The sequence below is a fragment of the Psilocybe cubensis genome, chromosome 2 (genome assembly GCF_017499595.1).
Source record: "Psilocybe cubensis strain MGC-MH-2018 chromosome 2, whole genome shotgun sequence".
Lineage (NCBI taxonomy): Eukaryota > Fungi > Basidiomycota > Agaricomycetes > Agaricales > Agrocybaceae > Psilocybe > Psilocybe cubensis.
Genome location: NC_063000.1, coordinates 4,063,366 through 4,089,350, shown reverse-complemented (window position 1 = coordinate 4,089,350; position 25,985 = coordinate 4,063,366). Strand labels below are relative to the sequence as shown.

General features: G+C 46.2%; 7 protein-coding genes across 7 annotated transcripts; 4 read left to right on the top strand and 3 right to left on the bottom strand.

Moving 5' to 3' along the window:
- Positions 1 to 4,914: 4,914 nt before the first annotated feature.
- On the bottom strand, positions 4,915 to 5,674 carry JR316_0002816 (uncharacterized protein; the record flags this gene model as incomplete). Its single annotated transcript, XM_047888601.1, has 3 exons — positions 4,915 to 5,493; positions 5,523 to 5,603; positions 5,624 to 5,674. The coding sequence occupies 3 exons, from the start codon at positions 5,672 to 5,674 to the stop codon at positions 4,915 to 4,917; spliced, it is 711 nt and encodes a 236-aa protein (XP_047753524.1).
- Positions 5,675 to 8,891: 3,217 nt separating this feature from the next.
- Positions 8,892 to 10,210, top strand: JR316_0002815 (Carbonic anhydrase; the record flags this gene model as incomplete). Its single annotated transcript, XM_047888600.1, has 7 exons — positions 8,892 to 9,018; positions 9,074 to 9,110; positions 9,161 to 9,253; positions 9,316 to 9,501; positions 9,705 to 9,775; positions 9,848 to 9,924; positions 9,998 to 10,210. The coding sequence occupies 7 exons, from the start codon at positions 8,892 to 8,894 to the stop codon at positions 10,208 to 10,210; spliced, it is 804 nt and encodes a 267-aa protein (XP_047753523.1).
- A 1,758-nt stretch (positions 10,211 to 11,968) lies between these two features.
- JR316_0002814 (uncharacterized protein) lies at positions 11,969 to 13,703 on the top strand (the record flags this gene model as incomplete). Its single annotated transcript, XM_047888599.1, has 9 exons — positions 11,969 to 12,092; positions 12,156 to 12,220; positions 12,283 to 12,414; positions 12,486 to 12,655; positions 12,713 to 12,888; positions 12,941 to 13,296; positions 13,329 to 13,414; positions 13,470 to 13,597; positions 13,660 to 13,703. The coding sequence occupies 9 exons, from the start codon at positions 11,969 to 11,971 to the stop codon at positions 13,701 to 13,703; spliced, it is 1,281 nt and encodes a 426-aa protein (XP_047753522.1).
- Positions 13,704 to 18,044: 4,341 nt separating this feature from the next.
- On the top strand, positions 18,045 to 19,413 carry JR316_0002813 (uncharacterized protein; the record flags this gene model as incomplete). Its single annotated transcript, XM_047888598.1, has 2 exons — positions 18,045 to 18,749; positions 19,369 to 19,413. 2 exons carry the CDS (start codon positions 18,045 to 18,047, stop codon positions 19,411 to 19,413), a joined length of 750 nt encoding a protein of 249 aa, XP_047753521.1.
- Positions 19,414 to 19,471: 58 nt separating this feature from the next.
- On the bottom strand, positions 19,472 to 20,740 carry JR316_0002812 (uncharacterized protein; the record flags this gene model as incomplete). Its single annotated transcript, XM_047888597.1, has 1 exon — positions 19,472 to 20,740. The coding sequence occupies one exon, from the start codon at positions 20,738 to 20,740 to the stop codon at positions 19,472 to 19,474; it is 1,269 nt and encodes a 422-aa protein (XP_047753520.1).
- Positions 20,741 to 20,975: 235 nt separating this feature from the next.
- On the bottom strand, positions 20,976 to 21,211 carry JR316_0002811 (uncharacterized protein; the record flags this gene model as incomplete). The annotated part of the gene is made up of 2 exons (XM_047888596.1): positions 20,976 to 21,038; positions 21,092 to 21,211. 2 exons carry the CDS (start codon positions 21,209 to 21,211, stop codon positions 20,976 to 20,978), a joined length of 183 nt encoding a protein of 60 aa, XP_047753519.1.
- A 2,957-nt stretch (positions 21,212 to 24,168) lies between these two features.
- Positions 24,169 to 25,736, top strand: JR316_0002810 (uncharacterized protein; the record flags this gene model as incomplete). The annotated part of the gene is made up of 2 exons (XM_047888595.1): positions 24,169 to 25,590; positions 25,683 to 25,736. 2 exons carry the CDS (start codon positions 24,169 to 24,171, stop codon positions 25,734 to 25,736), a joined length of 1,476 nt encoding a protein of 491 aa, XP_047753518.1.
- Positions 25,737 to 25,985: the final 249 nt, after the last annotated feature.

Sequence of the window (25,985 nt, the reverse complement as noted above, 5' to 3'; positions counted from 1 at the left end):
CTCTGTTCTACAGGAATACGAGGATCTTTCAAAAGAGCGAAAGGCTGCTTCAAAAGCGAATACAGCATGACACACCTTCGATTCCAGTAACCTTATGACAGGTTTTTGATGCATTTAGGTGTTTTTACTTTGAGTTACTGACGGTATCCCGTGCATTTTTGCACTTAGAACCCAGCTATATTACGAGGCAGACAGTTCTCCAACCAGAGTTGAGAATGCCGAGTAGAAGGGGGGACAAATTCTGTAGTCTCTTAATGTACTTTGTCAGCGCCGAAATGAACATATCAAATCATAACAACACATATTTTCCTCAGATGTGCACAGCTAGTAACCGATTTTGAAGCAACATTTTGCTCCAAAAATTTCAGACCACATCCGAAATCATTACTTAGACCTCATAAATTCTCAGAGATGCACCTAAAAATCTGCTTTATTATGGACAAGCTACCCCGGATTGCTCAGAAGCAATGGTGACAAATGCTGCGCTCAGCTGAGGACATGTGATCACGTCTGTTTTCACAGCTGAGCGCAGCACATCTCAACTCGGCGCATGTTCGAGTTTCACTGGGCCTTGACACTTGCAGTTTCATATCTTAGCAACCAGCCCGGTTCAGCCGTGCTCTCCATTTATGCAATTTTTCATCCTGTTACAGTTACACTGTGGTCGTTTTGGACCAAGTCGTCATCGTCCTGAACAATAACTTTAACTCCACTCCACTGCAACTTTTACAATGTGCCAAAGAAGCCACACAGAATGAACGAGGAAGTCTATGTCTAAAATTACTGCCCTCTCCGAATATTTTTCTCTGTTCCATGATCTACTACACTCCAACGAAGTTAGACTACTTGGAGCGTGATTTGAAGTTTGAAAGAGATTTATTGAATATTTGCTTGTAATTCGTCATGCACCAGTGCCAGCAGCCAGTACTCGCTCCAAATATGATTTTAAACAACAAAGTATAAGCCCAGAATGGCAATTATGAAATTGTCTGGGTTCAAGTAAACCGTACATCTTAACTATGCAGCAATCATTTGTAGGTCGATCATTCCTCAGACGCCAAAGAAAATCCGATTGTGTCACCGCCGCCTATGCGATTTGCATGCAAAGGGACAAACCAAGATAGGAAAAAGTCATAATTGATGCCTGTTCTGTGAGAATGTGTTGCTCCAAGGCCAGGGGTCTCATGATGGGCATCTTGTTGGTTTCATATCTACAGTTAAGTATGCGATAGACAACGGAACATCGATATACACTTCAAAGGATATAAAAGCCTGTTTGAACTGAAATCTTTTCTTCAAGCTGCGCTTCCCCACTCAATTACTCAAAGTGCCGGTCACTGGTAAAGCCTTTACATCCCTCAATATGAATGTTTACTGACCAGGTCGCCGTCTTCCGTTTTCATTAGCGATTATCTAACAAATATTCAACATGCGTTTCTCCACCACCGTCGCTTTTGCTGTCATTCTCGCTGCTACATCTAGCATTGCTGCTTCTATTCGTGACCCAGAGTTCTATCGAAGATATGAGGAGTTAGTATTCGAATTTCTCATCGCACTGCAACTCCTGACAGATATCCTTTACAGTGCCGAGTACAGCTCGCTCACTCGTCGCACCGTACCTTTACAATGCGCCTCGCACAATAATGCAATAATCTGCCCAACGACACATGAGTGCTTGAGCTCATCGAGCAGGCCAACCCGTAAGCATGGCGCTCATGCCACGCTCAATTCGCACTGCGAGACGGAGTGCTCTTGTCGTCAACCTCTCGGAGAAATCAGTGGCAACGAGCAACGCAAGAAGCCAAGCAGCCGCAGACCTGCATCTCCTGGACGCCGAGCCGGTCACCGCCGGGAAGTGGAGTAAGTTTCCAGACCTGCTACCACTCGCTCCTTTGAAAAACTTATCTGGGCAATAGAATGGAGTACACCTCTCTGACTCGCCGCACTGTGCCCCTTCAGTGCGCTTCGCATAACAACGCGGTTATTTGCCCCACGACACATGAGTGCCTGTCCTCTTCAAGCAGACCCACCCGCAGGCATGGCGCGCACCCAACATTGAATTCTCACTGTGAAACGGAATGCTCCTGCAGACAACCTCTGGGTGAGATCAGTGGGAATGAACAACGAACAAAACGCAGACCAGCGTCACCTGGTGGTCGCCGGGCAGGTCACCGTCGGTCAGAATACGAGTAAGTCTTCTTTGGCTTTTAAACCCATCCCATGGCGATTAATGTCACACTTTTTTAGCACTGAGTTCTCATCTCTGACACGCCGTACCGTCCCTCTTCAATGCGCATCGCACAACAACTCGGTGATGTGTGGTACCACGCACGAGTGCCTTAACTCATCAAGCCGACCGACTCGCAAGCACGGTGCTCACCCGACCTTGAACTCTCACTGCGAAACAGAGTGTTCATGCAGACAGCCCCTCGGAGAAATCAGTGGTAATGCGCAACGAACCAAGCCAGGAAGCCGCAGGCCTGCGTCTCCTCGTCGTCACTAGATACTACAAACGCCTATGTATTTAGATAACGTCATATTGAATTTTTGTACAAGAGCATACAATGAGTGAGGTTCCAGATTCCACGAAAAATTCTTAGAATAAGAATGTCTTCATCGGTCGTCTAACCTGAAGCATACTGTATCTAGCTTCTCTTTATTGCCTTTACAACTCAAATACTTGCCAAAGATTCTGAACAGCGTAGGGACTTATGTGGTACTAAATGCCTGATTTTAGTCAAGTCATTGTAGGAATCATGACGTTGTACATATGTTTCACTGTGTGAAATGACACACCTATGTAGATACCTCCTGCAGTCAATTGTGGCGCACTATCGCTTTTATGGGGTGTGATAATCTGCGAAACGGTGTGGCGCAATGACCGGAGGACTATTTCGGGGATATAATGAGAAAACATATCTTGATTTGGTGCTATATAGTACTAATGCATCTGTAGAGATAAGATATGGTATTTATTAAACTTCTCAGGTGAGTTCAATAACAAACGAACTGACGAAGCGCTCTCCATTTCTAAGCCAAGCACCCGATGGTCAACAAACTTCTGACAGTTGTTAAAAGATGAGAATCCTGTCTCTGTATTCGAACTGAAAAAGCTGTTTGCAGGCAGATTCAATTTCCAAACGAATTAATAAGCCTTCAAGGTATAGCAATGTCAGACTTAATCACACAACGACCGTCATACAAAACTCATATATTCCCGCCAAAGCATAGATCCAAGATAGATGACACAACCCCTCAAACGCACTTGCAGCGGTGGTAGTCGCTGCACCATGCGTTATTGCCTCCATATTTGCCTGGCTTGGGCGTTGGCGTAGCACCAGGACGCGCGCACTGGTGTGTAGTGTCGCAGACAATCTGGTTGTTGTGGTTGTTGCATTTGAGAATTCCACTGCGGCGGCTGTTCATCAAACACATAATGTCAAAAACGATGAGGATGCCATAAGTAAAAGACAGCGTACTAGAGGTTTCCAGAGTCGGCGCCCGACTCAGTGGGGTAGGCAGAAACAACGGAAACGAGGGCGACAGCGGCAAAGATGATAGACTTGAACTGCATTTTTGATTGTGTTGGTTAGTGGTGTATGAGTTTCTATCCAACACCAAATATCAGTATCAGCACATCCACATAGGTGAAAGTCAAAGTGATATATAACGTACAAGTGACCGGCACTTGAGTTGAGTGTATGAGAGATGTGAGTGTGGAAAGACCAGCTTGGGGACCTATCTCACCATTCTAGCTTTCTTTTATAGGTTTTCAGGTCCTTATCCCACAGGGCATTATTTCCCTGCAATTAGTCATTCGCATCTAGGCGGATAAAAATCCGAGTTTCCGTGCGTTAAGCGAGAAGTAGCCAAGGGTTGGAGTCGATAGTGAACGATCCCTCAGACGTCTCAGAAGCATGTCTTCCCTGGCTTTCGATATAGTACCCATTCCCTGACGGTCGCCGCCGAGGCCGAAACGCATTCCTTCCTATTGTTGGGCATATTTTAATGAGTACCAAAAGTGAGTGGTAAAAATATACAGAGGCCTCGTTTGTATATTGAAAGACGTAGAAATAAAGTTCCAAAGCTATGGAATTTCAGTTTATATCCAGTGAGGTGCATAACCTTTGTATAACCTTGTTAAACAACTCAAATGTCGATCATGAAACGCTTGTACAGCATGCTGCCAAATCATCTTGAAATTGCGCGTCGGGTTCACTCACCAAACTCCTGTAGTGCCCATCCAACTTTGGTATCCATGACACGTTAACTCTCGAACTTGCCAAGCCCCTTCGAAGTCCCAACTGTCACAACTGTGTCAAAAATGTCAACCCGTGTACTAAAGAAAGAAGAGTCCGCGAGATAACGTCGCATATGATACGCAACTTGGACCCCGAGCTCCCATTTTTTCCATTTTTCTTGGGTGCTGCGCGTTTACCCTCCCAGCCCGACTCGCTTCAGCATCGGATACTGTAATTTTCTAAATATCTTTTCCGACTTTAGAAATGAAAAATGAGAAAGACCATTGATCGAAACGGTACTCGTGGCAGTCACTCTCTACCAGTCTGAGAATGCTATACAATGCTCGAGTGACCACCTTTGTTGTCTATTTCCAAAATCGCCTGGCAAACGTAGACAAACGATTCTGTTGACGTCGGAACAATCCGACATAACAGCATCAACTCTAGCGAAGATCATCGATCGGCGTTCGACAATCACATCATCAAGATCAGCACGATGGTGTACATACTCGTACGTAATAGTTGGCGACGGCCGCATGGGACAGGTATGGACCTGATTCTTAAACTATCAATTCAAGTCCTACACCAACTGATAGGTCAGTAACTGAGGAGATACGAGGGAGGGACTGAATACAAACGTGCCGTGAAATACTCAATGTCCAAAACGCAAACTTCACAATCCCCATCCAACCCCAAAAAACACAATCATCCCCACACCCACCAACTCCCCCACTCCCGCCGCCACAGTGCTTTCCTTTGTCCTTCCACCTCCACTCGTCGCTCCACCGCCATCTGTACCAGATCCACTAGAGGCAGGTAAAGTCTGCACAACCAACACCGTCGTGCTGCCACTCAGACTTTCAATCGTCGTGAGCGAGAACGACAGGGGCTGCGTCGTCGTCGACGCACCAATCGATCCGTCAGACTCTGACACGGGTGTCCCATCTGATGCCGACGCCGACGCATCTGGCGCTGGAGTGGTCGATCCTGGGGCAGATGTCCCGGTACCACGAGGGGTTGACCGAGTGATACCCCCCGCCGTTGGTGTCGGTTGTGTCGAGGGCGCGGGGGTGCGGGTGTTCGTGTTTGTGCCTGTACGCGTGTTCGTGTTCGTGTTCGTGCCGGCTGGTGGGGGGCGGGAAGACGCAGCGGGTGGAGACGCAGATGAAGGTGTTGGATCAGGCGCAGGGTCACGGCCTTGTCGCGTCGTTGGGAGAGGTTCACCTGCAAGAACAGGATGTGTCGGTAGTCGCTTCACCGAACTTCAGGGTCATGACATACCACCGAGTTGGCACAGTTCGAAGAGAACAAGATCCGTTGTGCCCCAATCTTCAATGCGGCATGAGGACCGCGAGCACTCGACTATTGAATCGGAGAAAGACGGGTATGAGCAGGTACAATCTGCGTCGCTCCTGTAGTCTGATGTTAGCCATGGTCAAGGATGCCAAAAAAAAGAATGTACATGGCACATCCCACATCTGCCGCCGCCCTCGCCGCACACGGGAGTGCGCATGCAGGGAGATTGTTGATCGACACTTGGATATGGCCCACTTGTGCGTTCGCTAGTCCAACAAAGGTTGTCGCAAAAAATGCAGGTGAGATTGAGAACGCAAGTCGGATGAATGGGAGGCGTGCAGGCCTGCAGATGGATGTTGACATAGTTTCCTTGTTTTTTGGGTATAGACGAGGAGATGGATTGGTATATGTCGTGAAGGTGTAGGTTATAGAGGATTAAACTGGGTAAATACGAAAAATTGGTGTGTTTTATGATGTTATTGGCCCATTCATGTTTAGGAACTCACTTACCTTGCACCCCAAACCTCCAAGTACTGATAAGTCGATGATCGATACAAAAAAGAACGTGGGTAGCCTGTATGGCTTTCTTAAGAATGATGACTCTAACTCTAAAGGTGAAGAGCAGAGATGGAGAGGTAAAAACGAGAAGCCCAAGAGCGTCGCTGGGCGTCGTCGTTGTCGATGGCGTTAATCACTTCGGTGATCATGTGCCAGGAGGCCCCATGTGCTCCCCATGTTTCGCCAGTGACCTCAGGATGCTGGGCAGGGGCAACACAGGAAAGACCCAAACGTCGAAGGCCTAAACAAACCAGTTTCTAACTTTTAGAATTGAGAAAAACTATAGTAAATGCTTCATGGGGGATACACATACTGTAGTGGGAATGTCTAGGTATTTCACCCTTCGGCTTGAGTTTAAACTTCCGCTAACAGTTAGGGGTGGGATTAGGCTAGGCTCGTGGCCAGCCATTTCTGACTCAGCTACTTATTTCGAGCTCCGGGCCCTAATTTTCGTAGTCCGATCCTTGTCCACACGGTTGTCCTTACAAACATTCACCCGAGATATCGGTTCAGGACCAGAAAATCAGGGTCACCTCAGAAGGTCTACCTGCGAAACTAGGGTTTAGCAACAAATGCTTATTGAACAACTTATTTGTTTGCTTTTCTTTCTTTCGCCCTACATGGCCATACAACTTATTCTACATCTCTCTCTGGTTGGTGTTATCTTGAACAGCTTATTTACAATTATTCTTAGTCGCCATATTGCATCAAGGCCAAACATGATTGCTCATATTTTTTGCTTGCAGCATTGTTCATTTTTCAAACATCAAAACATGCAAACCATGTTATCATCAAGCTCTAACGGCACTAATTAATAAAGACTTTCCCAAAAATATAAATTGTGAACCAAAGAGAGCAACAAGAAGCAATGAACGTAAGTTGAAGTATCAGATACCTATCGCAAAATCGAGCACAGAAAGGCCTTATTGCCACTGGCAATGCTTTATTAATAGTATGTAAAGTGCGGACTGTAAAACACTTCTCGGTAATATGGGCCCACGCGCCACCACACGCCCGAACTCTTCTCGACGCGTTTAAACAGTTGGCAACTGTTTTATTCCCTTAATTTAACATTATTAGCCATTCAAGTTGTAAGTTATGGTGGGTAGTATTGAGAATATATCATATATACTGCTGGCACGAAAAACAAGAATCAACTCTATTGCCCATTTGCATGAAAAGCGTTTTCACTGTCAAGGTCTTCTTCAATTTTATGCTCCTAATATACTGGCTCAAGCTCTCCTCAAATTTACTCATCTGTCGGTTTCCCTCTCGTCTCGAAGAGATTTGGTCTGTATTCATTTCTCAAAAACTCCGAAATCTCTTTCCTTAATTTTTTTTCGTTCCCACCCTCCTCTCCCTTCTTTTTCCTACCAGCGCTTGGTGCAGCCACATTGGAACTCTTGTTTGGGCTTTCTTCGCGTGGACCCAATGCTCAGGCCATTGGCGGCCCAATTTTCTATCCATACCAGTCTAATCGCGTCGCGTTTGCATTGCGTCCGATCGCATTGTCGATCACGTGGCCTCTAACTTGCGTCACTTTTCGGCTCGCCGCCAAAGCCTACGCACCGACGGAAAATCGTGTCACCACGATAATTTCTGACTTTCCCTCTTGCTCATTCATTTTATTCTAATTCTCATCTTCTGCTCATTTTTCATCTCACAGAAATCCGTTCGAACGTCATTCGCTTTGTATAAGAGCTAGCGCGCATCACCCATTCTCAGCTGCCTTCCTTAATTGGAGTATGCATTACTCAATCGGGAAGGAGCAGCACCAATATTGATCGACATTGATACGATCAAAAGACTGAGTCCAGACCAGTCTCGGCTCCCCATGATGGATTCCATCCCTTTGACACCGGAATCCGTCGGGGATGTCTCAACGTTTCTTGCTTTCATTCCCTTCGCTGACAACGCATATATGCGCGTCGCTCCTTCAAACAGTTGCTGTATGTACCAGAGACGATGTTTCCAAAAGATCGCTGACCCCCCCTAACGTTTTGTTCCTGGTTCAGAATCATAGCACAGTCGGCTTGGTGGCCAATGTGAAGTAGATAAAGAAATACCAGGGAGAGTAGGAGAGGGCACTCAGCGGTATAGCCGGAGGCCAATGCCAGCGTGGGCAATGTCCTTGATACACTTACTGTGAAAGGTGTGTTCTTCATTACCCTCCACAAAAGTAGAATAGCTTCCTCATTGAAACAGTTGGCGTTCGCGCCATCCCCCGGCGGACGAGGTTCTAGAAGACTCCAGTCAGTTAAACTCTCAGATTTGGATTCCACCAGGATAACCAATACTTTCAAGGCTTTCTTGCACGCATACACGATAAAAAATCATGAATATTTGAATGGGTTCAACGCAAGTTTGGAAGTTCGCGTCAGATTATTCAGTGGATGCGAGAGAAGATGTCGATTATGTAATACCCTTGCTTTGGGGAGGGTTTATTTTTCAGCACCGCCACCATTACGCCATTTGCGTCTGCCGATTGGCTGAACATTTGGCCCTCAATTTGTGGTCCGAACAAAGCCTACAACCACCACCATCCGTAATCGGCGCTGCCGCCCTCGCTTTTTTTCCCCTACCAATATGCCGTTGTCAAGGCTCGTATCATCGATCGCGAGCACCTCTTTTACGCGCCCGTGCGCGACCAGCATTCCGAAAGCAAGGACCCACGGATTCCACACACGACATGGCAAAAAAGCTCAACTTTGCTCGACATCGATTTCCCCCCAGAGCCAGTACACCACACACGGTACAACACCACCAGCCGTCCCTACCCATTTTCGACGAACATTAATGTCATGTTCTCGCAAAAAATTCATCTCGGATATGAACGAACTTTTCACTGGGAACACTGAGTACGTGACGAACATGTCAGAGCAAAATCCCGGCCTCCTATCGACGCTGGCAATCGAAGGACAAAGTGTGTAGCCTGCAGTTTTCTATGGTGCTTAGACTGACACATTTATCTTTCTTAGAACCCCCATTTATGCTGGTGGATTGTTCGGACAGTCGGTACGAGGTGTTGAGCGTTTTGACTGTCCCCTTTGCCAACCATATCGCAGGGTTAGCGAGCAGGACATCTTCTCTGCCCAACCAGGGACAATATTTACAGCCGGAAACATCGCCAACCGGTTCGACGAGCAGGACCTGAACTCGTGAGTCTATGAAGTCATCATCTTCGGAACTTGCGAGCTAAAAATGGGCAACCCTTTCTTAGGAATGCCGTGCTCTCTTTTGCTGTGGAATCCCTGAAAGTGAAGCATGTCATCGTGATGGGCCACTATGGGTGTGGAGGAGTTGCGGAGTCAATGATGCCCCTCAAGATGTCGTTGACTCGACCAGCGGATATCGCCGTGCAGTGTTGGATACAGCCTATCAGGGAGTTGTATGAGACTTCGACGCGGTGCGTGAGCCTTGTTCATGATGCTCCATCTGTCCTTTATCACTCCTGATCTATTGCCATCCCCATCCTTATATCCATTCCCCGTTTACCCTTGCGTTATCTCTGTTCTCCACCTCCACGACCTTCTTGCATTCACTTCACTTCACTTCCGAGATGTGCTCCAGCAGCTTATTCTTTGTTTCTTTTTGGTTGGTTTGATGCAGACCTGAAATCGTTGCACATCGAGAAGCATGCAAACTTGAACCCATGAGCAAAGTTCCACACCTGCACGATGGTGAGCACATTGCCTGATTCTCTCACTCCCCACCTCCTCGCTATCACAGTTGCTCTTCTAACTTCTATTCAGCCGCATTCCGTGCGCTTGTGGAGGAAAATGTAAAATCTAATGTGGAGAAGATTGCAAAATCGACTGTGATCCGAGATGTACGTGTTCATGCTCCATCCGTACCAATCCATCGCTAACCTCACCCCCACCCCACACCCCACCCAACAACAGCACTATGCAGACGTGACCGAAACGAACGGGTCAGGACCGACAATCGCGACGGCGAGCAGCGCGCATCTACCGGTGACGGAGGTGTTTATCCACGGGTTCGTGTATGACGTTGAGACGGGCAAAGTGTCGGACCTCGGTGTGTCTGTGGGACCGCCTGGGCGCAGGCTCCCGCCGAGCCCGTTTCCGTTGGTTGGGGGAGGGAAGAGTGGGTAGGGTGTTGGTTTAGGGTGGGTGTGCGTGTGGTGTTGGTGTTGGTGTAGACATCTCTGTGAGTTGGATTTTATGAACGGAAAGTGATGTTATCCTTTCATTTCTCTTCACCCGACTCTTGTGCTTTTACTGTGTTCCCGACAAACAAATCACAGGGATTATGTGATTGAAGGAGATTGATATAATGAAGGTGTACGTGTATGTCTATTCACCTTCAAGTTTGACGTATTTTGGTTTGATAAGTCAGTGTTGATGAAAGGCAACAAACAAATTCACCTGTTCTCTGACCAGTGTGCCAACCAATCACATAACTGTCACGTACATGTTGTCACGCTGTTAAGTTTGGGTATTTCTTCCAAATTTCTGCTCGATAACTGAATGTAAAATGAAGGATCGCATGTCAGGTATACCAATCGCTACAAGTGCGAATTAAACAATAAGATTTGGATTTGGTATTACCTACCTTCCCGTCCTACCAAACGTTAACAGCGTGACACTAGATGCGTGACAGTTACGTGATGGTAAACCAACTCCGCAGCTCACTAGATTTTTGTCCGCCGTGTTATAAGTGCTTCTGTCAGCATCAAGCATTTAAGAGTCAAAATGTACACTGGGATTACACATATCATTTGTCGCCTAGGATGCACGGATAGGATCACATCCTGTTCTTCTGCATATCTGGTAATGTGGTATGTCCTGACGTGATACGATGTACGCATATTTGATTGCAGCGGATGGCAGGAAACAACTGCTTTCCGCCCGCACTTTCGCATATGCCGCTCCCCTCCCCTCAATTTTGAGCTTATGTGCGTTAATTATAACTCAGATGCTATTTTTCGAGGCGCAAATCCTTGGCATGTTAGAGTTGATGGAGAGGATAGGGACGATCATGGATGTATGTTACATACCTGAGTCCTCTGTTTATTTGTTTGCCACTGTGATCACGGTTAGTTATTTTTTGTTCATGGATGTCGTTAAGATGCTTTTTCGCTGATGGTTTTTGAGAGTTTCTTCAGAGGTTCCTGTAGTGGACAATTGGTATTCGCTAAAGCTAGAAAGATACGAATCTAGGAAACGGCAACACTTTTGCCGTCTCGCGACGTAAGGAGCATCATGGTCTCCGCGTTTTGCTATTATCCGTAGTGCGGCTTCGACAGACTATAATTATAGTCCTCAACTGGCATTAGTAACCCTCATCAGATTGTTACTGAGCAAAGTGGGGGCACGAGTGGAAAGTCTGACAACGACAGCCACATATGTCCCGTGACTCGCATTATTACAAGGTTGCGCAGGAGGACTACAGAACGATGGATGACTTAGCAACACCTCGCGTCGACACAGCCATCTTTTATCTCTACCCTCCGCTGAAATATTCCAGGTAGAAGACCTTGTTCCCAACGGGGAATTTACCTCAATGGACACTCGAGAGGGTCGACGGTCAGAGATGGATCAGTAAAACCTCGCGTGGGTGCTAATTATAGAGGCATATGGGTGCTTGGATGGTAGGTTAGCAGGTATGGGTGGGGACTATAAGATGTGGTATGTCTTTGGTCAGAATGGATCCGTCAGCCCTCCAATTTCCTTTCGTTCTTCACTAGCAGTTGTGTTAAATTCCCTCTAATCTCCCTAATTTCTTCGTAGACGCGAGCGTCCTTTCGAAGTTCAACTGTCAACAAGTTCACCGCCTCCCACATATATAAACCACATATACTTCAAAAGTTCCAAGTCAATCAACTTTACGCTCATACAGACTCAAGAATGATGTTCCTTTCTACCTCTCGTATTGCCCTCGCTCTCGCTCTCGCTTCCAGCGTATTTGCCGCTCCCTCTGGATTCCGATCCCCGCACAGTTCCCAAAGCTCCTCGAGTTCCGGTGCTGCGTATTGTAAGTTTTATTTGATATCAAACATATCATACTAGTCTAACCCGGCCGTATACTTATACACAGTCATTACAAATGATCCCTCCGGGAACCAGATTATAGCGATGAACATCGCATCGAATGGGAAATTGGTAATTACTGAAGGAAGTCGGAATATGTAAGCTAATGGCTAACTATTATTGTATCACAACAGAGCGGTGTGAGTGCGGTCAGCGCAGGCGGACGTGGCGCACATGGAATCAGCAACCCGATCGGGCCTGACCCTCTCTTCTCGCAAGGCGCGATCAAGGCAAGCGCGGCGGCGAAGATGTTGGTCACCGTCAACGTAAGTTTTTGCTTCTCTGAAGGCTGCAGCTGCATAATCCTGACGGCTCCTTTCTTTTTATCTGCCTGTAGCCCGGCTCGAATACACTGTCGATGTTCGCGATCAACCCAAACAACCCGACAAAGCTGACTATGGTCGGAAGTCCAGTTTCGTCGGAGGGCGAGTTCCCCATGTCGGTAGCCATCAATGCAAAAGGAAGCATGGTATGTGTTCTGAACGGTGGTACAGTGAATGGAGTCAAGTGAGTTATCTGCCAAATTAAAAGCAAATTTCCGTGGTTTTGAACACCGTTTTATAGCTGCTACACCCCTGACTCGAAGTTGGGATTGATCGCAAAGCCAAATACTCTGCGCTCGCTAGGACTGAACCAAACTACGCCCGCTACTGGGCCTGCGGGTACAACTAGCCATATCGTGTTCAGCGAGGATGGTTCCAAGCTCATTGCATCTGTCAAGGGTGTCCCTCCCACGCCTGGTATGTAGATCATTTTTCACTCGCACTTCTGCATCAACTAAAACCACACAAGGCTTCCTTGCTGCATGGGATATCGCCGCCGACGGCTCACTGTCAGCCGAACCTGTCAAATCGACTCCTGCAGCTGGAGGATTGCTCCCATTCTCCATGACAGTGATTCCGGGCACCAACGCGATCCTTGCGACCGATGCTGGAGTTGGTTTCGACATCTTTGACTTTGGTTCTGGTGGCAACGGCACAAGCAGCGGTGACAGCGCATCGTCATCCGTTGTCCCTATTGACGGGCAGTCAGCTACTTGCTGGTCGAGCTTCAGTTCCAAGTCGGGCAACTTCTACTTGACGGACATTGGTACCGCTACTGTCACTGAGGTTAACGTCAGCAAGAACCTTACAGGAAGCATTGTGAAGGTATATATTAATTGCAACTAAAGGATAAATAGGACGCTGACCCTATAATGCAGCAATACCCTCAAGCCAAGGGCTCCGCCACGATTGATAATGACGTGGCCACCGTTGGAAAAAACAAGTAAGTACTTGACGTCTTTTCATCTAATCTCAAACATTTAAATTTATCCCAATAGCTTCCTGTACGTTCTGGCAGCCAACGCCACTACTGTGAACGTCCTTTCCGTCAACACCCCAGGCAAGGCCACCCCAGTTCAAAACTTCAACTTCGCCTCTGCTGCCAAGGCCGCTGGAATCAAGTTTGGTATGTAACCCATTCCAATGAGGTTATGTTTTGCGGAATGCTCAATTGCATCTTCTCTACAGATAAGAACAACTTGCAGGGAATGACCACTTTTGTTAGGGATTGAGTTTCGTGATCTGGTTGTGCTGGTATCTTCATATTCTATAATCGTAGCGCATACATAGCTAAGAAAATATATAACCTGTGGTTGCTACTATGCCTCGGTCTCGATGCTCAATGTACAATGCCTTGCAAATCTGTCACTGTAAGTACATCAAGTTACTGCTCGCACTTTATAAAACTCGCGCTCGTGTTTGAATATCAGATCGAATTAAGGCTCCAACCGTTTCGTTTGTTTATCGTTTGTAAACGGTATATACCATTTACCGTTTCGTTTAGTTTACGAGCCTTGCTAAACAGTTTACAAACGTTTATAAACGGTTCAAACGGTAACAGATTTTTGTGCTAAAGTATATCTCTTTTTTGGACAATATTGGGTGCGTATTACATCAAATGATTCATCTTTTATTCTTTACACCAAACTAACTCATTTGCACTCTTGTTTTGGTCCCATTTTTGTACCAATTAGGTGCCGACTATTATCTTCCTTGGCAAATCGGCCGCATTAGGACAAATGATGCGTTGAACGCTGTTGAACGCCTGCCCTTGTAGCCACCCTCGAGCTTACTGTTTACAAACGTTTATAAACGTTTGTAAACTGTTTATTACCGTTTCCGTTTAGTTTGTAATAAAATTTAAACGGAAACTAAACGGTTGGAGCCTTAGATCGAATACCAAGTACAACTCGGTCAGCCCAATAACATGAGACACTAATGACCTTCTCTTCTCCCCACTGATACGCAGTGTAGCTCGCTAACCACGGAAACCGCTCAAGTCCACTTTCCCACGCTTCACATGACACCGGAACATCAATACACCACCGACATCCCCCACCGATACCGCTATTCCTCGCTCCCGGTTCCATTAATCATCGGTTTCTAATCGCCATTTCATTTAATCTATGTCTTGGTAATGCTTTCATATTTTTCTTCATTTTAGAAGGCAAATTTCATATACATAGATCTGAAAGAGACCCTTTTTCACTCATTAAGAGCTTGTAAGAGTGTTATTATTATCCAATGCATTTATCACAGTACATGGTCGGGTAAACTTTCTTTGTGTGACAAACAGTTGCAATTGGGGTATATCTTCATCATTATTGCCTATGAGCGTCTAGTTATAAATATGAGCATGCTGGCCATCAATATTTCAATGATTATCCGATGTTTTCGTGTATATGTAAGCCAACACAGGAGCAGGAAATGAATGCGATTGTGTCCATTGGTAGGGCATGTATCAGTTCAACTAGGCCGTTGCCTCTTTCGCGCAGAAGTCCTGGCATCCGTCACATATTCCAGCGGATTTTCACTACCTCCATCCTGGCCTTGAACTGTACGTTCCCTTGTCCTTTTCTCAGCATGTGTACACCTTTGCTTCGAAAACGGGATTCCATCGAAGAGTGGGCCACAAGAATTCCCAACAGCTTCGTCCAAAAGGTTTTGAGCAACAGATATAACGTTACGCATCTTAGTCGTGTCAAGATGTATATCTCTGCTCAGCTCTCGCTCCTGGATCCTCAATGCGCTCATACACAAAGTAAGTTGAGCGAGAAGGTCGATCTCCACGATACATTCTTTCGATGCTGTAGCACATAGTTCTAAAGCGAAGTAAATTGTTATATGAAACTTTTCATATCGCGTAATATTAATACCTTTAAAGGTCCTTAACTGTGTATTTCCTGCATCTCCATCTTCCATTTCATTGATTCCGCTGAGGGAGGGTGGATTTATGTCTTCCATTGGTTTCTGTGGATCCTCTGGCTCTAATCGCATCGTTGAGATACAAAAATCCTTATAGAAAGCGATCATAAAGTTCGGACCTCTTCCCCTTTGTGATAGCTCCCCATGGTTTCTGTTCGCATCATCTTCTACCTTTATGATCTTCTTTTTTCCGCCCCCGTTGATTCTTCCAGATTCCATAAGTTGTTGGATACGAAGTCCCGCCTCCTGTCACGTTCTGCTGAGTCCCTGCCTGACCATAGCCCATACATGATAATCGTGTCTTCTGGGGCATCTGATCCGTCGTTGGGTACAGGACATACACGACATAAGCCGAGAGGCTACACAAATCTTGTTATGTTTAATGCAATTGCTGCACCTCTAATAATGTAGCACCGTCGACGTCAGCAACATAATGTACTGCAACTGGAAGTGTACGCACCGGGTTATCACGTAAAAACTCTACGGAGTGAGGACAAGTTCTCTTTACAACACTAAACATCTGGATGAAGGCCTCGTCGTCTTTTGGCTGGCTCGCTCTCATCTGATTGCTGTTTGGCTCATCGGGAGATCTATGCCTTGAAAGTTGAAGTGCCAGATGCGATTCATTTCTTTGGAATCTTTGTAGGTTTTCCAGAATAGTGACCGCCAAGTTAGCAGGTCGGACCACCCCTGATGTGCGGGTAGACATTTTCTGTGGGCCTTCTGTGTTGAGATCCATTTCTTTGATGATGACATTCTTTTCGTGTGAATTCATTCTCTGACCAACTTTTCAAACTCAACACACACTCCGACGTTGAACAGGCTACTATACATAACAACCTTCGCCCGACGCCACCAAAGGTCATATGACTACAAGTTGTACTAGTACAAGTGAGTTCGCCGTTCAGTGCGGAGAGGCAAAATACTTTAGAGGTTCTACTTGTTAAATCATGTTCACCATATAAAGATATATTTTGCGACCCTGGGGAATAGCAAGGCATTTGTTTATCTTGACATACAAGTCGGCCTAAACTGCGGCTATTCTGGGTAAAATTGTGATAGGGGCCATTGCAATGATTAAACTGTTAAACGACGGGCGCTCGCAAAAAGGCGCACGGCTCCTTGTAGAGCTGCGGGCAATCACCTTAAGCGCCTAAGGCCCAAAATGAATTTATGTAGAACATGCGCAGCCCATTCAATATGCAAACGTCGTCGTTTAAGTTCATGACTCTTGTCTTGTCCAAGCAACGGTGTACTGGGAATACTCTGGGGAGTTCCAACAGTGACACGATCTGATTGTCGGTTTTTTTATGATCTATGTAAGGATTAATTAATGTTGGGCGTTCTACATTAGGATAGATTGTGTATGACTGTTAACAATATCCGTCAATCTCTAAATACAACACAATTTTACAGGTAAAATTAAGTCGATTCTGTGAAGATAGTTGCGAACATAGCGGACCCTCCTTAAGGCTTTATAGATTTATAACACTTTATTGCTCTATATTTAAGACGATTGACGCTCAATTTCGAACTTACCCTCCTATAGAAACTGAAAAATGGTTAACATAGCCTGGTAGGCTGACTGAAAATAATGCACCGAGTTGTCGTTACTGCGTATACTACTTCAGGAATAATGACAAACATTGCATCATCGCGAATTAAACATCCGCAGCGCATCTCACGCTTACACCACCCATCGGAACACGTTTCCCGCCTTCAAGGAATATCAACGTAACACGAGGCTCTCAATTCCTTTTCGTACCCGAACATGACGTTTATGTTGGCGGCGGAACAGACGACTCTCTATATGGGGTTGCCAAGTGCTGTGCACTACTCATGCGATGCCCGCCTTGTCCATTTCACCACGATCCCGCTTAAAGTTGATTGGCTGGACTAGCTCAGGAGTCAGGATGCCATCCTCCGTCCCCCTCTCTGACACCTACTACGGTGAGCATAATCCGTATACGCCCTTAGCCCTCTCTCCACTGTGATCACTGCCCTACGCTATAATGAATTGCTTATCTACCCCGTCATCGCGCTCCTCAAATCTCCAAATTTTGACTCGAAGATGCTGTCCAGGCTCCCTGAGAGGAGTCATTAAAGTGAAAGTCGACTCGGAAAATGGAAAGTACTCCAACAACAAGGAGAGAAAGCGCTTATTCCTTCCAAGGCTAGCTAGCGCAATTGAAAACTGCATCATAGTTCTCACGCCGCGATTGCGGAACCTTAATTTACCTTGGAATTCCGTCAAGTTTCCGATTCGTGAGTACGTTGTTTGAGCAGTTTCTATTGCTTCTGAAGACCTGATTCCGCGTCTGGAGCGAACTAACAGACTATTGCCACCCTGTGAGCACCATCTGTTGTTATATCAGCCATTCTGTGGTTGACGTTCCATTTTTAGACCTCAAAGCTTGGCTGGCATCGCCCATTTTGGAGCGTCTCGAGGGAGGGCAGTGCTTACGGAATTTGACTTCAGGCGTAGGACCCTGACATCAAATTTAAATACGCGAAAGTATGTGGCGATACCTCTACGGGATGTAGGACATTAATAAAAAGACGGATGTAAATCTACAGAAGATCCCCCAACACACATTTTCTTCCCCATCTCAATATCTTATTGCAACCAGCGTATCGTCCTCATTCCAATGCCAGCTAAAGCTAACAAGCAAGTACGCTTTGCGTACAAGAACATCTTCCACTCCCCTCCCCAAACGCCAACACCAGCTCTATCCTTTTCCACGTCTACAGTGCCATCATCTTCAGGACCTATAACTCCCCCATCTGCCACACCATTGGGCCTTCCTGGGCCTTCACCTTACTCATATGTGCCTTCGTATGCTCCCGTAAAGCAGCCCACTTACCCAGTACCTTCAAGGCGCTCAGTACATATTCGTCTGCACCCCTACTTGGAGCCCAATGCTGTTTCATGGGATATCGTCGATCACCCCTCTACGATGTCGCGTCATCATCACCCAGTTTCCAGCAGAGCACTTTGCGAAGCAGCCACCAGCCATCCACTCGCCAGCATGAAAATCACTTGTTCGTATCTGCCATGGACAATCAAGGTTCACGCATCAAATGGCTCGTACATCACACTCGAGGACGTGTTTGATGCTATCTACCGTTCGCTGCGCACGAACATCTCCCAGTCCGAGTTCAATTCTCTCCCGTCTGAAAGCGACCAGAGACGCGCGACCCGCGCGTACGAGCAGCGTTACAGGCGGATGCGGAGCAGCCGACACTACGAGGAGGAGAAACGCGGTGGCATGAAACGCGTCGACTTTTTGATGGGGCGATCACGTTTTCTCGGCATTTCTGCTGGGCGTCGTCCGGATGAGTGGCAACTCACCGTTACCTAGCACCGCCATCGTTTCCCGTCTAAACTTTAACGTTTCCACTACAACCCCGTCCCCAGTGTCAGTAATCTACTCCTCGACACCCGCGACCATTGATCACTTCCACGATAACCTTAATTGCTCCTCATGAGATTGAGCACCTAATATTGCTCTTTGCACGGCGGATCCCCGTTGCTCCCAGTTTTCGACATATCACGTACATTCGCATCGCCGATTCTCTGCTTCCGACTTCCGGTGTCTTTCTCGCGATAACAAAGAAAACAAACACATCGATTCAAAGTTCGATGTCATTCGGTTACCATGTAACCTGGCACCTTCTGCCTCGTCGCGTTACGAGGCCATCATCTGATGATTCCTATAAATCGCCCTGGCTTTCATCTGCTTTCTCTGCTTGGACTTTGATAACATCGTATTTTTATTATTGCACTTTCATTATGACGAGTTAGCTATCCCTAATCACATACCCACAAGAGCATATTCTACGACCCCGTTACGAACATTGCCTACTCAATTATCTATAGTATCAGCTATTACCCCAGACACGACGTGATCACGGATCATTTTGACGACCCCATAATGTCACGATATTCTACATCACGATATATTTCGATAGTACACTGAAATACTCGAAACAGAAACAAGTAAAATCATATCATAAATCAAGTTATCATGATGATCGACGTGAACAGAGTTAGTTGCGGAGGGAAGAACTGCTCCTATGTCAATGGATCGTGTACATTCCAACCAAATCTTGTGCCAAATTCTAGCCTGTCAGGCATACCGCTGCCGCAGATGTACGAATATTCGCCATCGTCCTCCGTCCACTGAACCTCTAACCCTTTCATCTCATCGATAAAATTCATATCCCGTAATGTATCCGGCCCACACAGCTTCAGGTCGAGCACGTCAATCGGTTTGTTGGCCTCTACTCTGCCTTTGAGAAATGGAAAGAGTGAGCCATGATTATGTCCGGAAAGGGTGAATAGGTCCGGATCGAGATACGTAAGCTGAAGAACACCGAGAGACGTAAACAAAATGGGCGGTTTGGTGGCACTCGAATCATTCTTTCTGAGATCCTCCACGGAAAGGAGGAAAACAAGGGTATCTTCACTCGTTCTAAGACGCCGAAGGGCGGGGAGTGCACATAGTAGTGAGTAGATATGCTTCAGGGAGGATGTTTCGAGGTGACGCATATCAAGAGATAGACCAGTGACGGACGAAAAGTGTGATGGCGAATCAGAAGCGTACTTGACAAAGATTGGGAACAACAATTCGGACAGGTCATGGATTGACTCTGTAGGAAGTGAGCTAGATCCCGGCTTGGTACGTACGCAGACGTTGAAGAATATATGAGGCGCCAATCGAGGTGATTCGTCTTCAAAGTGAAACAAGTCATCGTGAAAGCGCATTTTGAGGCGTTGTATTTTATGGGTTGCAAAGTAGTTGTGGATAAATCTGGGTAAGTGTTCCCGGATAGCACGAAGAACGCCCTTGGTTATCAGACTTGGGTTGTAGTAGGCATTAGTCGTAAGCGAAAGAGAGCAAGATGTTGCTGGGTATATGTGTTCCAGGAGCGTCGAACATGTCGGTAAGGTGTTGCTGAGTAGCAAAACCGTTAGAGTTGGGAGATCGACGCGCGGGAAGAGACCGATCGGTACCCAGTTCTCCGTGGCATCACTGGATGGAATGAAAAAGCTTTCAAGCAGAGGCATATGCTGTAGGAGCTCCAATATCTCGGGCACCGTCAGCCGAGAAGGCACAGCTATATCGTGGAGGTTAGCCAGCCATGCAGAATCCACGGAAAAGTCGACTCCGTCCCCATGAAACTCGCGCAAGAGGGGTGCATGATTTCCGAATAATCGCTTTGTCGAATCCGCCGAAAACGTACCCAGAAACAGGGGCTCTTCTATGTGAGGAAAGTAGACCTCGAAGAGTTGGAGGTTAGGTGCAGGAAGGAGAAATGTGTCCCATGCTCGGTCGGTCATCTTGGACCCATGGACGATGATATTGAGCCTCTCTATTCGTTCCCAGCAAGTGCGATTATAGAGAAGTGAGTAGAAATAGAGTCTCACAGGTGTTGGGTTTTCGCATGTCCCTGACACATTTCCACTGACCCACAGCGGCGAAGACCCAGTACGCCTTAGCACTTCCTCACGCCAATTACCGCTCCGTTGATCCAATACGTCGAGCTGAATGAGTCTCCCCCATATCGACGGCGAATTAAGAAGCAGGTGCCTCCAGGAGCGACACACTTGTGAAGACATCCTTGCTGTGGTTAATGGCCTTTTCATGATGTCCACGAAGACATAGAGAGGAACATTTGATTCTATACGAACATTAGTCATGAAAATCAACAAGAGAATGTCATCGCTGAGTTTGGATATGGGAGAGGTCACTGGAGAAATGTCGAGTTCATCGAGAGAAGTGGTGGTGACTGCACTTCCGCCAGAAGCCATGTGTCGTAGGTTGGATCTATGACTCTATTTCTCTCATACCTGGAAGTCGAATCTTTGCTGTGGGCTTCAGCGATAGCGCAGATATAGCCTCGCGGGGTATCTCGAACAAAGAACAAGACTAGTTGGTAATCAGATCACTAATTGCCTTGGCCTGGGAAATATTCATCTCACGACACACGAAGCCGCGGAACTTGCAATGGGATTGTTATGGAAAGCAAGAGCGTTACGCTCCCAAGACTGAGACCAAACAGTGGCCGGATCACACGCGGCATGTTCAACCACATGGTGTTGGTCTTGGGCATGTTTTTTGACAACAAATGTATCCTTTTTGTCGTGGCTCGAAAGGTTGATTTTTTCTTGCTTAATATCCTCGAAGATTACTCCAAAAATACCTTGCTATCTTATAATAATAATATACTGTTGATTGTCAATGTGAGCATATGAATATTAAACATCATACGACGTAACATAGAGAAAAATGCAGAGAACTTGGATGGGTTCAAAAACGGTTTCCTTTAAAGGATAAATCAGTAAGTACTCACTGCAGGCTCCGATACATGTTTGATGTCAAACATCGACAATCAAACAGATATTATGTAGGATATAGATGTTTGATGTCACGCACATATTGTGTTTGACAACAAACATGCTTCAAACATAAATTGTATTTGAACTCTGTGTGACATCAAACACCAAATATGTTTGAGCACTGTTTGTTAAAAAATATTAGCCTGACATAATTCCTGTTTGAATAGCTGTATGATAAGGTTCTGTAAGAGATCAACCATAAAATCCGTATCTTATCTAACATGAATATCAAACATATTTTAGGTAAGCATTCAACCAGAATATTTTGTCCGAAATCAAACAGATTGCCAAACAGATATGTATGAACCAATCAGATTCGAGAAAAAATGGATGTTTGATAATTGTTTGATTTTGGACAAATATTCTGGTTGAATGCTTACATAAAATATGTTTGATATTCATGTTAGATAAGATACGGATTTGATGGTTGATCTCTTACACACTGCTGGCGCTGATACATATTTGATAGAAAAATATGTATCGGTAATTATGTTTCCTGTTGGTTTTTGACGTATTTTTCTCGTATATAGAGTCCGGGGTTACCCAATTAGGGAAGCCCGAAGCCTCTATTCCAATAAAATACGTCAAAAAAATGTAGGAAACTTAATTACTGGGTCTTATTTTCTTTGAAAATATGTATGAGCGCCAGCGGTGACAGAACCTTATCATACAGCTATTCAAACAGGAATTATGTCAGGCTAATATTTTTTACCAAACAGTGCTCAAACATATTTGGTGTTTGATGTCACACAGAGTTCAAACACAATTTATGTTTGAAGCATGTTTGTTGTCAAACACAATATGTGCGTGACATCAAACATCTATATCCTACATAATATCTGTTTGATTGTCGATGTTTGACATCAAACATGTATCGGAGCCCGCAGTGACTAGTCCTGCGCTTTTCTTGTCACAAGTTCTGATTTAGTTATTTCGAGCTCCGCTCGGTTTGCTCGCAGGATGCAGGGAAATCACCGATGCGGTCTTATGCACACCCTGGTAGCACCTGGTGCATGTTGAGCATGGTAGTTAATTGCGATATGTGGGGTGCCAGCGGCGTCCTAGGTGCGTGGAGCAAACAAAAATGAATAAAATAAGTCAAAACTCCTGGAGTACCGCTATGAGAGGCGTCTGAGGGTGTGAGAGGGTTTCATTGGTCTTCTTAACCAGCTGAAACGATGAGAACGAGATTGGAATGAAAGGTGAACGATGTGTTATTGTGTAGATAGGTTTATAGCTAGCTTTTATACTACTGAGGTGGGGTGTGTGTGTAAAACAAAATTTGTAAAGAAATAAGCGAAGCGAACACGAAATATGAAGGCCAAGACACTACGAGTAAGTCTACAGAAGAAAGAGATTAATTGAAATGTAAAAATTTCTTGGGGTGGGAGGAAACGGCGAGGCTGCGAAGCCGGGCGCCTATTGTGTCTACTCGGAATGTGTGGGTAAAATGAATTGCTATACTCTGGGATTTCTTTATCGGCGCCAGACAAATACTAGCGTCATATTTGCGTGATAAAGCATTGACAATACATCATGTTATACATATCAACGAAGCAGCACTGCAGACAATTAAGGTACCTACCTTCGTGTATCCCCCTAAGCCATACGAACAGTCTTCACCTGTAAAATGTTCGTGTGCGGTATGTCACTGGCGGTGTGTTCCTGTTCAAGGGAGCGACTGGAAGAGTTGAAGTTAGTACTAGGACCACTTCCTTTTCTAGTGGCATGGCAAATACGGCAAGGGAAAATCTGTGAGGTGGTCCAAGTGGAACCTTCCCGACGGTCGACGCCACTCCCATCGTGTGCTCAATCAAAGCCACTCCTTACGCGCTCATGTGATCAGCTGTACCATCAGTATATTACCTCCAGCGAATTAGGTCCAAACTTGCAAACATCGCTCCTCTTCGGACTACTACCTTTAATTGAACGAGGTGCTACAGCATTATAACTGTCGAACTTGCTATGGGTAATCCTGGGAGTCCTAAGAATTCATTGTCAAAAAGTTGCACTTGTACGTTCATCCCTTCAACCGAAAGCAAAGATGCATGCCACTAACACTCACCTCAGTATCCCGTATATCTGTCCCGCTCGTCTGTGGCAGCTTGATACCCTGCACTTGTGGCTTTGAGAAAAATGCTTTACGCTTCCCACCCGACACAGGCATCGTCCGATACATCCGTGACCACCTCCATCGACGAGGTGTAACACACATCCCACCAACCGTGGCAATCCCTGTCGGTTGCGGCCGCGAGGCGTACTTGTTTATCTTCCCTAACCAAAGCGAAAGCAAAGATATCAAAGAAGGAAATTTGAATTTAAATCTAACGGTGGAGGATACCATGGATTGCGTAAGAAGGGTAGTGAATATGCTTCCTGATGTACGACTGGGCGTGAAGATGCTAGGAAAAGAAGCAGTTAATCATGTATACCGCGGACACCGTCTACCAATCAGCAAGAGTAACGAGCTCATAGGCCTTGACTCGATTTTCGGACAAAGAAAGATCAGTTTCATGACGCAAATAGTATCACCACTCCTCCCGCGTATTCACGCCCTCTCGCAGATTGTGCTCGCGCAAGAGGACATGAAAGCGTTCCTCTCCATCCCAGCACAAAGCATTGCACATGTGCGAACGGTTAATGTCATCAACGAGGTTTATTTTTTCAGAACTCCGTACCGATCGCTACTTGTCCGGACGCGTCCAACTGCCCACCAACAGTCGCAGAAGCCCGCGAACGCGTGTGTAGAAATGTGGACGAACTGGGGTCCAAGCCAGACACAGAGCGCTGTGTGCTTGCGTGTATTTAACGACAGGCATCTGCTCAATGTCAACCTCAATCTAGGCAACCTCAGCATCATCACTATCGTGGACTACCCAATGGAATGGCATCACGTTTTCGTACACATCTGCCTTCCATGCGCGCCGCGGCTCGTCGAGGCGACGCTATCGATTCGCTTTCCACGGATCGCTGGAATCCAGTCAAAGGAAAATATCAAGCACGCGCCAAAGTTCAAAAGGCGCGCTTGTTTCTCGGTGCTGCGCAAATTAGCGTTGAGGCTGTATGACCCGAGTCAGAACCCCAAGTTCCTGGAATACATTGACGCGCCAGTTCTAGACTCTTTGGTTGTAAATGCGAGTGAGACGTATATGCCCCTACAACGCTGGGACATCCAGGCTTACGCCAAGTTCCTCCGCAAGGCATGGGCGACGCTCACGGCTCTCGAGCTGGTGGAAACACTCTCCCCTGGGGTAATGTTCATGGGCAGAATCCTCGATGAGTCTGAAGCTCACGGTATGCGACAGGACGGGGCGGACCTCGACACGCTGTTCAGTGCCATACCCAAGGTGTTGCATCTCAAGCTCCCCTTCACTATCCCGATACATAAGGATGTATTCTGGCGTCTCGGGAGGAGAGAGTACATCTCGAGGATGACTGGCATGAGAATTACGTGTCCAAGCCGAGATGTACCTGCGATGTGTCGAGCGCTAAAAATGCGGGAAAGCTACTTTAGGGGGTCGTATTTCGAGCCCAAGTCAAATAAAGGGCCGAGGGGTGACTTGGCTCCTGAGGTGGTCTGTACCGTCTTCTTGTTAACGTCTTATCCAGAAGATGACGAGGGGTGGATGGACAACGGCGTAGAGAAAGACGCAAGCGGAGATCAAAATGAAGATCGAAGGGTAATATGGCGCCAACAGCTGGAGGCTCAGATCGCTGAGATTCTGAGTGGGACAGGCGTTCGAATGTCAGTTGCATATTTGCCGTATGGGAGGTCGTCCAGAAAGGCTTGGGTACCTCTTTTGTATAATCAGATGCAGATGTTGAAAGTCCATCACGTATCCTAATACTGGATCAGCCAATAGATAGGATGTTTTAATTGCAGAGACAGTCGATGGACGGCGGCAAGAAAGAGATCCGTGGTACAGTGGTGGCATAGTCGCCGTGGTACACTAAAGGTGTTTAGTAGCGGGTCGACCCTTATTCTCCTTAATACAGTAAAGATTAGTATACGTTAATCGGTTGCTGTCGTATGGACGATACGTTGCGGGACATACCATAAATAGTGTATCCATCCATAAAAACAAACTCTTGGACCACAGTGTGATTTCCCAAACCAGCATCTACATATTTGCTTCCCATGGCCAATTGTGATTTGTATTCTTCGCCGAAGGTCAAAGCGTGCGGA